The following is a 15,590-nucleotide window of genomic DNA, read 5'->3' as shown; positions in this document are numbered from 1 at the left end:
CAGCAGACCATTGCTCTTAGGATAATGCTCAGTTAATTGCTTAATGTGCCTCGACAACACCCAGCAAGGTGTGGCCCCTCCTGTGTCTCCGGCCGCACCCTGTGTGTCCGCGGACCCACTCTGCGCCCCAGTGTGTTCGGAGGTCGCGGTGTCCTCCACAGACCTTGGCTTCCACCCCCTTAGGCTGGCTACCTACTACCCAAATTCAGGTGGCCTCTCCTCCAGGAAGCCTTCTCTGACTGCGCAATCCCTGTCCCCTAAATCTAGTATAGATGACCTCATTATCCGCTCTTATTGTATCCCCGGCTTTGGAATGGTCTACTTTTTAAAATATCTGCCCCCACTCAGGGATGTTTTAGTGTGGCTAAACCCCAAGAGGTACCCAGAGCGCAGGCGCCCGCCTCTCCTCCCCATGCGCACGCGCGGCCCTCCAACACGCCTGCAAGCTGTGCCCGGCGCGTGCGCACGCGTGCGTGTTCGACAGGAATCCTGGACAAGGCCAGAGGTGACGGGGGCGGGACCTCCGCAGCACGCGTGCGCACTGGGGAGCCGGGCGCGGAGGGGACGGGACCGCGCAGGCGCACAGGCAGCCCCGGCTCTGGAGAATAAACAAGAGCGGGGTCGGGATGAGGCGGTGGATGAGCCCCGAGCAGCGAGAGGCGGCGACCGAGGCGGTGATCCGGGCCCGGCGCCGACCCTGAGCGCGGCCCACCCCGCCCTCCCGCGCGTGCGCCCCCGGCCGGGCCGCCCCGATCCGCGCGCCGCGCACCCCAGCCATGAACCTGGCCAGTCAGAGCGGCGAGGCCGGCTCCGGCCAGCTGCTCTTCGCCAACTTCAACCAGGACAACACGTAAGGCCGGGGTCGGGGGTCGGGGGTCAGGGTTCGGAGGCCGGGGCCGGGGTCGGGGCCGGGTGGGCGAGCCGGGGCGGGTGGGAGGCCCGGCCTCCCCGCGGGGCCGTGGCGGGCTGAGGGGCGCGCTGCCTCGGGACCCGCGCCCGGGACCCTGCGAGCGCTGGGCGAGGGGAGTGGTGGAGACACGTGTATACGTTTTATCCGCTTACGGGGAGGATTTCTTTTTCCAGACTTCACTTCTTGCAAAGTTGGGGCAGAGCTTTGCGGCTTGCCTCGTCTTGGCCGCCCCTGGAGAGGTGGGAGCAGGTGGCTTCCTTCTGGCCGCCTCCCCTCCCCTGTGTCCCCCGCGCTCTCCTCTTCGGGCCCTGCTCCTTTCCTCCTCATCTTAGGGCCCCTTCCCCCGCTTCTATGTCCTTTTCTCCTTTTCTCGCTGTTCTTTTTGACAGGTAACTTTGATGTCTTCTCCTAGCAAGAGACACACTTAGCAATAACCCTGGTCTGCGACCCAGGGAGACGCTGAGCCGAGGGGGATGTTACAAAGCAGTGCGCGAGGAGTCTTGGTGCTTCGGGGGATTGGCCCCTCCTTAGGGAAAGAGAGGACCTTGGTGCCAGCCCCTGGATCTGGAACGCTGCTTGCCCAAAACGAGATGGGTTCGAAGCCGGTTCTTGCGAGGCTGCCTCTGATGACCCGTGAGGATTGTTGATAGATGAGGTTTGCTGAGAAGGAAGGATGAGTTGTGGGACAGGGAGGGAGGAGAGCCATCTTGGGAAGTGAGTAAGAGGAAGTGATGAAAGAGGAGGATGAGCAGCTCCTTGGCTTCATATAGACCAGTTGGTGGTTGGGTTGCCTTTGAACTGGCAGCATGGAATCAGTTAATTGTAGAATGGCCAACGCAAGTTGGTGGTATGCAGCACCTTCCCAAAGTTGAGAATCTCGGGGAAGACAGTAGCCCGGTGGAGCACGACTGAGAGTTGGAAGGGAGCAGATCTCCTAATCCAATCACAGATGAGGAAACCGACGTTCAGAAAGCTTCAGAGCTGTGCCTGCATCTTATAGTTGGTCAGAGTAGAGTGGGGACAGGACTAGAATCTAGGACTTCTGCGTTCTCTTTTAGTGCGAAGTCTAAGGGCAGTGGATTCCAAGATCATAATCATGACAGTAATCTTTAAAGATTAAAACTATCAAATACGGTAGTGTTTTATATGGCCAAAAGCCAGTACAACGAAAACAATTCAGACAACCTGTTGGAGATTGTTATAATTGGGATAGACTGTATTACATTAATATCAGGAATTTCAAACAACTATAATTTGATTTTTAAGCCCCTAGTATTTTTAAATGGGTAAAAAAGAGTAGTATTATCGTTTTTTATGCTTGTATAAATTAGAGAATTTCCAAAACATTTTCCAAAACTACTCTTTCGTGTTTTTACTACTACTTAGGTGTTATTTCTATCAGAAGGAAATCAAATATAGGAAAGCATTCTCTTTTTCTGCTGTTTCAAATAGGCCAGGTTTCCTGTATCATAGAGGAGTGCCCCTCGGTTGGCCTGAAAAAAGACCTTTTCACACTTGGAAATCATGTGCTTCCCCGTCCCCCATGAATCCTGAAATTATTAGTTTGAGGGAAGATCTCTGTGTCATGATTCTGACTTGCCAAAGAGGACTTTATGTAGTTTGAATATAAATTGTAAGGAATTGTTGGGATTTAATGAAAATAAGATTATTAGATTAGAAGAACAGCATAATCTGTTTTAAACTTGAAAGAAATACAACAGTTCCAGTAGTAAGGCTTTATGGTTTACACCCTTCTCTCCTTCCCCATCTCTAGAATTTCTTTTACTATAGGATCACAATTTTAAGCTAGACAAGGAATCTTGATCTAGAATCCACATTCACTGTATTCAAAGAAAAATTTGGAAGCCATTGAGTATGTGAGCATACTATATAGGAATTTCACTTTTTCTTTTGCCTTTCAAACACTAACATCAGAAAAGGCATTGCACACCTAACTTTATCTGTCCTGCCTTTCTTCATGTACTGGCAGTGTGATTTCAAATATTGTGGTATTTTTCATGATTCTTTCCATAAAGTGTGAATAAGTTCTATTTGCTTTCTGCCATCTACAGTTTTATTTGTGTCTCTCAACTAGAGCAGAGAACACACAGAACAGCTGGCCCAGGCCATCGCAATGGTGACCGGGGTATCTGTGCTTATCCCAATCCCAGTTTTTGAAAGAAACATCTCCAAAGGCTTATCTGGGGGGAATTTTTGGCTTTTTGACATTTAAGTTAACAAATTATTAAGGGGCAGTGTATTGGTTGAATCTCAAATGGAAATATCAGAAACTTGATTCTCCCAGTAGACACCACTCAGTTTGTGGGAAGTCAGTGATTTGGCAATGCCTGTTTCAAACTACATTTCCTAAAGGGTCTAAAGAGAGACTCTTGGTTTTCCAAGGCTTCTTTTTGCAGAATTAATGTTATTAGTGTCCAGAAAAACTAATGAGTATGAGGCAGTAAGGAAAACCTTGTTTGAATGTATTGCTTTCTTCAACTTTGGGAAGGTCTCTTCTCCTTTTTTCTCATCTGTAAATTGAGGGGTTTGGGAGAAGATGGCTTTTAAGTCTCCTTCAACCTTGAAGTTTTAGTCACTCTGCCTGCTGTGCAGGGGATACCTTTGAGCAGGGCAGACGCCACTTAGGAGGATATTGCCCCACTGCGGTGGCCAGTGGAAAGGAGGGGACTGATTAGACATCAGGACTTGGTGCGACCCATGGGATGTGCAGGATGAATTCAAGGGACAAGTCAAGATGACTCCCAAGTTTCTGGCTTAGGTTTTGGGTGAGCATTGATAACATTATGGGTGAAAAATGAGAGGGGCTCCAGGTTAGGGGGAAAGATGACTTCTGCTCTGACGGTTACTGAGTGTGAGAGGCCTCAGGGCCGCCCAGGTGAGGCATCCACAGGGAGGGCCGGGGCCTGGGGATCTTGGCAGACCCAAATCCTAAATTGTGTGTGGCAGAGAACCAACCTGGTTTAAACTGCGGAATCCCCAGAGGGCTCAGGAATTGGCAGTCTAGAGAAGCTCTAGAAGTGGGAAAAGGGTGTGTGGTGACATACAGAGGGTTGGTTGAAAGTGTGTTTAGGAAGTGTTGGCAGAAGACCTGTACCTTGTCTCCAGAGAGGGCAGAACTAGGCCTCTGTGCAGGGTGGAACCGTGATTGAGTTAAATCGACCTTTTTCTGTTACAGTTTGCTCATGTTTTCCTTTGTCAATACAAAATCTTACTATACTTTCACTTACGTCTCTTAGAAAAGAAACTTACCACATTTATAAACATTTATTGGGGAATAAGATGATTTATGAGGGCAAATCTCATATATGTTGCTCTCCCTTTCCCACTAATATGCCTGTCAAGATAATCATGAGATGTGATTAAAACTGGAGTCTCCTAAGAGGGGCGTGCAAGACCTGTGCATTGGTGTTTGAGATGAAAATATCAAACCGATTTATATTTAATATCATCCTTGTAAAATTGCTCCCTTTGATAAAAGTATATACTCATACTACCCTGTATGTCCACATCCAAAAATATTGGGGGTATGTGCTTACATTTTTTACTGATAGGGATATACAATCAGTTTTTGGAAACTAGGATTAAAATTCCAGTTGAGGCATTTAATAATCCCAAACCAGGTTCTGAAGAGCATGGCAGCTTGGTTGACAAAGCCCGGAGTTGATAGCTCCTACCTGTTGGGAGCACAGCTGAGAACCTGGGCGTCTGCCCCTCGGGGATCAGGTACTAAAGCTCTTTCGTTTTGCCCTTGGGAGAGAGGCCCTAAGTTTATTTGATTCCTAATGCTATGAGCTTGGTGGTTTGGTTTCCAAGTCAATGCGAAACTGGAAAGGGAGAGGAGAAGGGGCTGTTAGTAAGGGTAGAATGGTCACAAGGAAAAGTGACAACCATCAGCAAGACAGAAGGTGGGAGGATAAGTTTAGAAACTCAGCCAACAGGCAAAAGCCTTTGCCCCTTGTTGGAGTCCGAGAGGACCACCGTGTTATGACAGTATAATAAGTTGTTTCATGATAATGTTAGAATTTGCCTTCCTCTTGTTTTAAGAACACAGGAAAGAATATAGTTTAAGAATAAATTTTCATCCAAAATAGTGTGTGTGGGGGGTGGTTTGGTGCTCAAAATAGCAACCCCTTTAGCTACCTGGATAACAGGTTTTCATGGACACCAATTTCCCAAGGTTTGGGATTGCTGAGATTTGGTTTTATTTTAATTCTTCCTGGATATTCTTGTATTTTTGTTGGTTCTCTTATTACTTTTCAAAATGCTTACAGGTACCAATGCATGCTATACTCATTGGTATAATTAAATGGATATACCCAATGTAATTACAACAATTAACCATGCCTATAGCAACTCCCTTCTTAGAATATATTTCTTCTCCGTGTGTGAATGAAAGGGTGGAAATGTCAAGTTTTCAGTAGATACAACGGCCATTAAGTTAGCTCTCCTTTGACCTCGGAGTATAAATACTCCATGAGTCCATCGGCGTTGTTCCTTGTCTTGGGGTTTATCTTCTGCCTCCCCTTGTTTTCATTTTTTCCAGATCTTAAAAGCAAAAATGATGTAGTACTTGAGTCTTATATCCCACTGCTTCCTGCTTCCTTCTCTCATCCTTTCTGGTGCTTTCTGCATTGCTTGCTTCTTGTTTTTATTTTCTTGGATTCCGACGTTCTGAGAGTAGTGATCTTCTGATCAAGAAAGTCTTGACTTCCTTTAGTCTCAGATCTCCCCCCCCCCCCCAGGCTAGGGGGATCGAGACAGCTCCTGAGGTGCCTCTGGCCTCTTGGCCCCAGCAGGGGTGTTGGGTGAAGACTACAGAACCCTAAACATGCGGCCATCAAACCGGGGCCTTCGCCTTTTCCTTCCTGGCTAACTGCAGGCTCTTCTGAGTCCAGGTTCCCCAGCAGCTTCGTGGGCTGTGTGGGGTCCATCCCCCTCTGCGCAGACACACCCAGCCCGAGGGACTGAGCTATAATTGTGAAAGGCCTTACTGTCATCCTTCCCGGGCTGCAAGCGTCTTTGTTTAGAATCGGAGTGCTAGCTTACTTGCCTTTCCTCCCAGATTCGCGTATCAGACCATCTCAGGAATCCCGATTGGTTTTGAAAGGATTACTAATTTAGGGTGATTACTTTCACTTCCATCTCCAGCTCATCTTGAAAGTTCTGTAGGTTTTACGTGAGAACACTTTGTCAGTCTCTACTGACATGCATGTGTTCCTGGCTGGGCTGTGGCATCTTTCTCTGCCACTTGTTTCCTCTTTGCCACTTGGTTGCCATGCAGATGGTACAATCTATGTGAAATTATTTCTCTGTTAATTTGTGGTAGAAAATGGTGGTTACTATTTGGTAATGTGGGAGCAGGTTTGTGCATTACCACTGTCTACACATAATCAGCTCTTATTTCTGAATTTGGCTTTTTTTGCAGGTCCCTAGCTGTTGGTAGTAAGTCCGGTTATAAATTTTTCTCCCTTTCTTCTGTGGATAAGCTGGAACAGATCTATGAATGCAGTAAGTGTTTGCTTTATTTTTTCCCTTCTTAAAAAAAAAAATAGACAATTTATACTTGAATTTGAATGTATTCTTAAATTCAAATACTGGTTCAAGTTTAAATACCCCTTGACCAACACTCATCTTTCATGTTCATCTCACCAGGGGGTGACGGCTGTTAACAATTTGTATATATTCTTCCAGGCCTTTTTCTGTGCACTTGCATACAGGTAAATATCCATATGGAAATAGCTTTGTTTTATGGATTGTCCTTTTAAATCACGGTATCATATGTATTATTCTATAATTTATCCCCCTTTTTAATGCCATTTAAACCATTTAGTTTTCTGTTATGAGGGGTTTCCAGAAATTGGGAAGTATACAGCCCCTGCGGAAATTATGTGCTTCCTTCACTTGTCATTTCATGGCCTGCAGTTCACCTGCCTGTCAAGGCAACTGGACGAGCACAAGGACCGTGTTCTTTGGCTTCTTGCTCTGACACTCGTGGGACTGGAGATGGATTACTTCACCTCTGGCCTTGGTTTCTCTCTTGAAAAAAAACAGGAATAAAATGTATACCTGGTCCTTGCTGAATTATAGTGGTGGTACAGACCCTCCACCGCGGGCTAGGAGGGCAGGCTTCGGATGCTCCGTGCACACAACTGTTCTTTCAACTGAGATCATTGCAAAGACACGTGTGCTTCACTTCCCTCCAGTTCCCCACAGCGGTATCATTTTGCAAAACAATGGTACGATATCACAACTGGGGTATGGACGTGGACTCAGTCCACCTGGCTTGGTCAGTTTCATGGTTTCATCTGGTGTGTCTTGAGTACTATATGGTTTTGGTGCCCATGTAGATTCTCATGTCCACCACTAGAGTCAGGATATTGAATGCTCCCAATGCCACAGGGGTCCTTCCTGTTGCCCTTCTACAGCCACACCCGCCTCCCTCCCACCACCCCATAACCCCCATCCCTAAACTGGCACCCACTAGTCTGTCCTCCTCTGTTTCTAAAATTTTGTCATTTCAAAAATGTTACATAAATGGACGTATATAACCTTTAGGGATTGGGTTTTTTTACTCTGCATCACCCCCAGGAAATGCATCCACATTTTGCATGTGTTGACAGTTTGTTCCTTTTTATGGCCAAGTCTTGTTGTGCGGGGTATATGTACCAGATTTCACAGTTCACTGTTTAGGGACATCCAGGCTGATTCCAGTTTTGGCTGTTATAAATAAAGCTACTACGAACATTCACATACAGGTTTGATGTGGATGTGAGTCTTCATTTCTCTGGGATAAACACCCAGAAGTACAATTGCTGGGTTTATGGTAGTTGCATGTTTACTTTTTAAAGAAATAGTCAGACTGTTTTGCAGAGTAGTGGCACCATTTCCATTCCCACCAGCAGTGTTAAGCGTGAGCCACTTTTCCGTCCTGGCCTGCATTTGCTATCATCACTGTTGTTTATCTTAGCCGTTCTGGTAGGTGTGCAGTGATAGCTCACTGGTTTTCATTTCCTTTTCCCTAATGGCTAATGATGTTGAACCTGTCTCATATGCTTATTTGCCATCTGTATATCCTCTTTGGCAAAATGTCTCTCCATGTCTTTTTGGTTTGCTTATTTTTTACTGTTGATTTTTGTCTGATATTTGGTTTATAAATATTTTCTCCCCCCATAACAACATTTTGAGCAGACTTCCTGAAGCCTACCCATGGCCCTGACAAGGGTAAGAACCTTGTATGAGGCAACTGAGGAGTTCAGTATTTGCAATATAAACCTTGTAACATGATTATGGCATATGGGTTCAGGGAGACACCATTTTAATTATCTACACGTAGAGCACAAAATTTAAGGCAACCGGGGCTTTCTCTTTATTGACAGTTCCGGTGTTTCCTTCGTGAGTATTCCAGGATTCCCAGTGTTGCTTGCACCATGGGTTGGTGTTCCTTTGGGAATTCTACTTTACCCATTCCTCTCTTTGGACGATGGGGAGGCTCGGCTAGTCAGTGGGAAGGCCATTTCCCTCTCACCCTGGTTTCTGCTCGTCCGGGAGCTCTGCTTGAGGGCCTGCTCTGGCTGCTGGAGCCACAGGGCCAACTGAATCCTGCCCTCATGACACGTGCACCCCAGCGGAGGAAGACAGATGATAGACAAGTAAGTATGTCAGAAGTTAGGCTGCAGACACAGTGGTGAGCGAACGGTCGCCGTGGTCCCCGTTCACGTAAGGTGAAGATACAGGAGAAAAGTCTTTCTTTATGTGGGTCACTGGAAATGCTGGAGTTCTCAGGCTCCCCCCAGGCCCGCCCTGGTCTCGGGCATTTGGTCTTTGCTCCTCCGCTCTTCCCAAAAGCCTCCAGGTGCTCCAGGGCTCCCTCCACCCCCACCCCCATCAGCAGAGTGGGTTGGGACCCTTCCCAACAAGTCCCTTTGCAGTCACCGCCCCCAAAGGCAAGCCCTGAGACCCTTTCCAGGGAGACCCTGACTCATAGTCCCTGCCTGGCTTTCTTAGATTTTACTCCTTATTTATCCTCAGACTTGCCTTCTGATGCTTAACCAAGGCTTCTAAAAAAGCCTCTTTTCTAACGAGGCTGGAAGGTGTGGCCGCAGTAAGAACATTGGTGTGAACCAGCGTGCTGGCTTATCCCAGGGGAGAGTCAGGGCCTCTGGAGCCCTCCAAGCTGGCTGCCTCTCAGTTGGCCCCACTGGGGTTGTTCCCGACAGGGAGAATCTTCTAAGAAGGGTAGCCCATTTCTGGGAAAAGGGTTCCTCTGGGCTTTTATGCATGAATGAGACGTATGTTAAGTCTGTAGCCAGTGGGAGCTGGGTACACCCGTTTTGGAGGAGTAGCAGCAGGGCCAGCCAGGGCACCAGGAGCTTCTTCTGTGGCATTTGAAGCTGCCTTTTTCTGGTTCAGCATTTGCAGGGTTAATGCAGCCCTTTCACTGTTTTCTGTAGTTTTGAGGTCACTGTTTTAAAGGTGCCTCTGCCTGTGCCAAGGCAGGTTGGAGCAGAGATGCCCAACCAGGGCCAGCCCCCAGCTACCTGAAGGAGCTGGTCAAAGGAAGGCAGGGATCGGGGGTCAGACCTCACGCCCCTGGAGGTTGGGGAACTCGGTCTTCATGTCCACCCTGGACCCAGCAAGCCAAGCGACTTCCTGGAAGCCCGAGCTCCAGGTCCCACTGCTGCCCTCCTGGAGGCTGAGGGATGGGAGGTGGCAGCCGCTGCAGCGAGGTTGAAGCCCACCGGTGTTTATGGCAGTTTACCAGCCTCCTCCTCCCACTGCCTCCTCCCCTCCCCCCCACCCCGGATGCTGCTCAGTGGTGCTCCCCCAGACTCCAGAGTTTCAAAACACAGACAGTCCCTGCCGGTTCAGCGGTTGTTTGGGTGAAGGGACTGGCTCCTAGAGCTTACTACTCTGCCATCTTCCCACAGTCTTCTCTCTTTGAAGGTTTTTGATAGAACAAACTGTGATGTCTTTACAGCATCTTTTAAAGTGGGTATTTCCTGACCAGCATGGTAAGGCAGTACATAGGTTTCTGCATTCTTCTTAGTGAACTTTGGCCCTTAAAAATAGGGGTGACATGGACATAGAAAATGTTTTGATACTAATAAATTCTTTTGTTCCTCAAACATTATCTTTTGTCTTTGATACTCTTTTACCAAGTAGTTGTCTCCTAGAAAACAGGTTAGCTACTAGAGGACTGTCAAGACTTTTCTAGCACATTCATACAGGTAGTTCAAGAGCAAAGACGATTACTTCATGTCTCCATATTCAGTTCAGCCTCGGTCTTGCTTGTTTACTCATTAACTCCCAACAGTCTATCATAAAATTAGATCTTTGTTCCCAGTCTTTGTTGCTATCACAGAAAGAATGAGCCATAGCTGGTCTTGGGGAAAACAAGATTGACAACTACTTGTTCTTTCCTTTAAAAATAAACAAATAAACCATTGCCCGGCACCATTTGAAGATTCTTTACTTTTTATTTTGATGTAATTTCAAACTCCTAAATTGCAAGAGTCCCCCCCCCCCATACCCATCATTTACGCAGGCCCCATTTGTTTTTCTTCCCCCTCTTTCTCTCTGTGTTTTGTTTGTTTGTTCGAGGATGTAATGTGCAAATATGTGGTCTCTCTTCCTTGAGATACTTCTGATATTACACACTCTTAGGCAAAATAAAGGACATAGAATATTGTTTTTTTAAATATCACAGAAGTTTAGAAGGAGGCATTGACTTTTTGGATTCTAATTGTGTGTTTTCTTTGCATTTTATAAGTTTCTGAGTTAAGAAAATGTACATCAGAAAGAATCGAGTTCTGAAACAACATAAGCAGTTTCTTAGCTCAGCAAAAGTGACTAGAGCCTATTTGGATTACAGATGTGCATTCACAGACATTTAACACCTTTTTATCAGCCTTCTTGCTTGGCTGAGAAACTAACCAACATTGACTTTCCAGACCATCATCTGCATCCTAAGGTTTGGGAAGTGGTGCCTTCTGGCCTCATTCCTATTTGACAGACCTTACATTGGTCAGGATAGTAATTCAAGTGAGATTTACAGTGATGGATGTTGCATAGGAGAGACCCTAGCAGCCTCTCTGCCTAAATCCGTTGAAATGGAATATCGGGCTCTTAATTCACATCTCTTCCTTGCTCTAGAACTGCTCTGGGAATCTGTCTGACATACGGCCCCGTGCAGCGTGTATAGTGTCTGTTATTTATGGCTTCAATCTTCCCTTTCTCCCACTAGAAAAGTTTTATCACTGCCAACTATAAACAGTGCCAACAGAAGCAAAACAATATTATTTCTTATTCAAGTAAATAATTTCTTGAATTGGCAGAAGCCACTTAGAGTGAGCCCTCAAAGCACGGCCGTGGACAGGTGAAGTCAGACTCTCCTAGTGGCCATCCATGGGTCCTCCTGGCACTGCTGTCTTGGCACAGTGCCATCTTGAATAATTGCAAATGCGCTGCTTTGTTTCTTTGGTTCTTCTCTTGATTGTAACGTCTGTCCTCCTTGTATCAGCCTGATTCACCATGTACATTGTTTCCTGGGAGGCTGAGCTGTCTGCACTTCAATTCATGGAAAGAGATTGCTGTAGCTAGGCGGGTTCTGGGTATATTTATGTTTAAAAGTTTTATTGGGCATGAAATGTAGTAAACAAATGTTCAAAGAGCTTCTTGAAACAATGCAGTAGAAAAAATAACAAACCATAAGCCACTAATAATATATAAAAATCAGTTGCTTTTGGAAAGGTGTATCTTGAAAAGAGCTAAGCAGTTTGGTTGCTGGGAGTTAAAGGAGCTCTGAAGTGAATTCTTTTGTGTTGTAGTTATCGCTGCTTCTTTTTTTTTTTTTTTTTTTTTTAAATACATTTCTTATTGTGGTAAAATATAAACCACAAAACCATTTTAACCATTTTTAAGTATACAATCCAGTGACCAAAACTCAGCAGTGAACAAAAATTTGTGTTGACTCCAGGGTCACCAGTGTGCCATCTGTTGTAAAGGTCCTCACACTTTCTCTGGTAACTGATTCCTTTGAAAAGCTGATGGAAGGTATTTCCCCCAGAAAAGCAACATTTCGCCTGTAATTTCAGTGGCTTGTGACCACTTGAAGCCCGTCCGTATCTCTGTTAGGGATCCACGGACTCGGGGTGTCCCGGTGGACTGTTGCCCACGCCCTCAGCTCTGTCCCCCACCCCCTGCCGTTTCCTCAGAGGTGGCCTAGCTTGATGTTTAACATCTCCCTACGGTCATAGACGTCTTGAGTAAGATCTTAGTATTACCAGCCAAAGTTCAAACTTCTGCAGTAGTCTACCCAAGTTTTTTTTTTTTTTTTTTTTAAACAGCTTTTGGGGGATATAATTTATATATCATAACATTTACCCATTTGAAATGTACAATTCAGTGGTTTTTAGTGTGTTTATGAAGTTGTCCAACCTACTATAATCTAAATTTAGAATATTTTTATCATTCCACAGAAGAAACTCCGAACCCATTAGCGTTCACTCCCATTTCACGCCAATCCGCCAGTGCTAGGCAACTACTAATCTACTTTCTGGCTCTATAGATTTGCTGTCCTGGACGTTTCAGATAAATGGAACGATATAACATGGTAGCTTTTTGTGTCTGTCTTCCTTCCCTTAGAATGTTTTTAATGTTCATCCATGTTGTAGCATGTATCAGAACTTCATTTATTTTCCTTGCCAAAGAAGCTTGCATACCACGTTTTGTTTGTCCATCCATCAGTTAAGACATTTGGATTATTTCTCTTTTTTGGCAATTATGAAGAATGCTGTTGTGGGAGCATTCAAGTACAAGTTTTTGTGTGGACATATGTTTTCATTTCTCTTGAGTTGGATACCTAGGAGTGGAGTTCCTGGGTGTGAGTGTAGCTAGAAGATAAATTCCTAGAATTAGAAATGTAGGATCAGCAGATAAGCACATTTTGAAACTGATAGACATTGCCAGGTTGCCCTTAAAAAGGATTATGCCAATTTGTGTTTCTGTGAACAGGATATGAGGGTATCTGTTTTCCACACCCCCACCACTAGGCATTATCAAACAGTTTAATATTTAAAATATGGCCATTTGCCTTAATTATTTCCATTTCTTAAACAGTAACTGAAATTGAACTCTTTCATATGGTTATATGCTTTCTCTTTTTTTTAAATTAAATTCAGTTTTATTGAAATATATATCATACAATCATCCATGGTGTACAATCAACTGTTCACAGTACCATCATATACTTATGCATTCATCACCCCAATCTATTTTTGAACATTTTCCTTACATCAGAAAGAATCAGAATAAGAATAAAAAATAAAAGTAAAAAAAGAACACCCAAATCATCCCCCCATCCCACCCTATTTTTCATTTAGTTTTTGTCCCCATTTTTCTACTCATCCATCCACACACTAGATAAAGGGAGTGTGATCCACAAGGTTTTCACAATCACACTGTCACTCCTTGTAATCTACATTGTTATACAGTCGTCTTCAGAAGTCCAGACTACTGGGTTGGCGTTTGATAGTTTCAGGTATTTACTTCTAGCTATTCCAATACATTAAAACCTAAGAGGTGTATAGTGCATAAGAATGTCCACCAGAGTGACCTTTCGACTCCATTTGAAATCTCTCAGCTACTGAAACTATTTCATCTCATTTTGCATCCCCCTTTTGGTCAAGAAGATATTCTCAGTCCCACAATGCCAGGTCTACATTCATCCCTGGGAGTCACATCCTGCGTTACCAGGGAGATTTACACCCCTGGGAGTCGGGTCCCACGTATGGGGGAGGGCAGTGACTTCACCTGCTGAGGTGGCTCAGTTAGAGAGAGAGAGGGCCACATCTGAGCAACAAAGAGGCACTCAGGGGGAGACTCTTAGGCACAATTATAAGCAGGTTTAGCCTCTCCTTTGCAGTATCGGGCTTCATATATGCTCTTTTTTTAAAAAAAACTTCTTTTGCCTATTTTTTTATTGGGATATTTGTCTCTATCCTACCAATTTAAAGACAATTAGCCATTTGTGTATTGCACATATTTTTCTGGATTGTCATTTGCTTTTTGACCTTGTTTATGATTCTCTTTGCCCTTCTGAACTCTTGAACTTTTGTATATTGAGATGTATTTTCTTAGAAGGCTTCTGAGTGCTATAAAGGCTTTTTCCACTCCAGGGCTGTATACACGTTCTCCAGTTTCTTCTAGTACTTTGATGTCATGGTTTACATTAAATACTTGACACATAATCTCCTCCTGGAATTTATTTTGATACAAAGAATCTTCTACTTTATTCATAAGCTGGAAAAGATATTTTTCCTATGTCCTTATTTATTTAGAAGGTATACTTTAGTATTTAGGAGTAAAATGTCAAAATACTATAAACTTCTCTTTGAAATTTCAGCAAAGCTACATGACTATATATATATGTATATATATATATATATATATATATATATATATTTGTTAAATCTAGGTATTGGGTATATGGGAGTTCATTGTACTCTTCTCTCTTTTTATGACTATTTGAAGTTGAAAATAGCTTTCCTGCCTCTGCCTCACCGTCCCTCTCATTTTTAAAATCTAACCAGAAGCTTCTATGCTTTTTTCCATTGAATTAAAAAAAAAAAAAATGATTTCAAGCTTATAGTCGGGTGGGAAGGAAAAGCAAACACCCTAACCCATCAGTTCTTTACCTTTTCTGCAGCTCTTTTAAGCAACTGAATTCATTCCAGCTATTATTTTTTTCCCTTTTCATTTTCCAACATTTTATTATGGGAATTTTCAAACACAGAAGAGTTGAGAGAATTTTATTATTAACGTGTATCCACTACCCAGATGCTGTTGTTAACATTTTATTATACTTATATCACATAGCCCTCCATTCATCCTTCTTATCTTTTGTGCGTTTCAAAGTACGTGTTTCCTTAAATACTTCAGTGTGACTCTTACTAACTTACAGAGTTCTCTATTTTAGTATTTTTTCTCCATTTGCGGTTAAATCTTAAGTGAACATACTGTGAGTTTTCACAGGTGCCTAAATCTCTAGCCTAAGCCCCTGTGAAGGTTTACCGCCCCTCCAGGAAGTTCCCTGGCACCCTCTCCTCATCAGCCCTGGTCCCTCCCCAACCCTGCAAGAGGCAACCCGTGTTCGGGCAGTTCCTACTAGAGATCAGTCTTGCCTGGAACTTCACAGAAATGGAATCTTGAAGTGCGGGCTCTTTTAGTAAGACCTTTCGCTCAGTATGATGTTTTTGAGATTTATCCGTATGGTTGTGTGTCTCAGTTGTCCACTGTATGGCTATATGACAGTTTCTCCATCCTGCCCTTGATGGATCTGTGGGCTCTGCCCGGCTTTCAGCTGTTATGAAAAAAGCTGCTATGAATATTCTTTTACAAGTCTTCTTGTGGGCATATGCTTTTATTTCTCTTGGGTAAATACCTTGGAGTAGAATCATTGGGACGTGGGATAGGTAGGGGTTAGCTTTACAGGAAACTCCCAGCCTTTCTCCTAAGTGGCCTTGCCATTTTGGGTCCTCACCAGCGATGCCTGAGAGCTCCGGCTGCTCTACACCCCCATCAGGGTTTGGCTTTGTCTGTCTGGTTAATTTTAGCTGTTCTGCTGGGTGTGTGTGATATTTCATTATGGCCTTAATGTGAA

General features: G+C 44.4%; 1 protein-coding gene across 2 annotated transcripts in view; it reads left to right on the top strand.

The window, feature by feature from the left end:
• Window positions 1-595: 595 nt before the first annotated feature.
• Window positions 596-15,590, top strand: part of WIPI2 (WD repeat domain, phosphoinositide interacting 2) — a 33,122-nt gene continuing 18,127 nt past the window's right edge. The window contains exons 1-2 of one of the 2 annotated variants that reach the window (XM_037814390.1): window positions 596-850; window positions 6,357-6,439. In XM_037814390.1, the coding sequence (XP_037670318.1) occupies window positions 777-850; window positions 6,357-6,439 (157 nt within the window). In that variant the 5' untranslated portion in view covers window positions 596-776. The remainder of the gene's footprint in view (window positions 851-6,356; window positions 6,440-15,590) is intronic. The other variant, XM_037814391.1, reaches the window with a different exon arrangement.

This window comes from Choloepus didactylus, chromosome 21 (genome assembly GCF_015220235.1).
Source record: "Choloepus didactylus isolate mChoDid1 chromosome 21, mChoDid1.pri, whole genome shotgun sequence".
Classification (NCBI taxonomy): Eukaryota; Metazoa; Chordata; class Mammalia; order Pilosa; family Megalonychidae; genus Choloepus; species Choloepus didactylus.
This window is presented reverse-complemented; position numbering and strand designations above follow the sequence as displayed.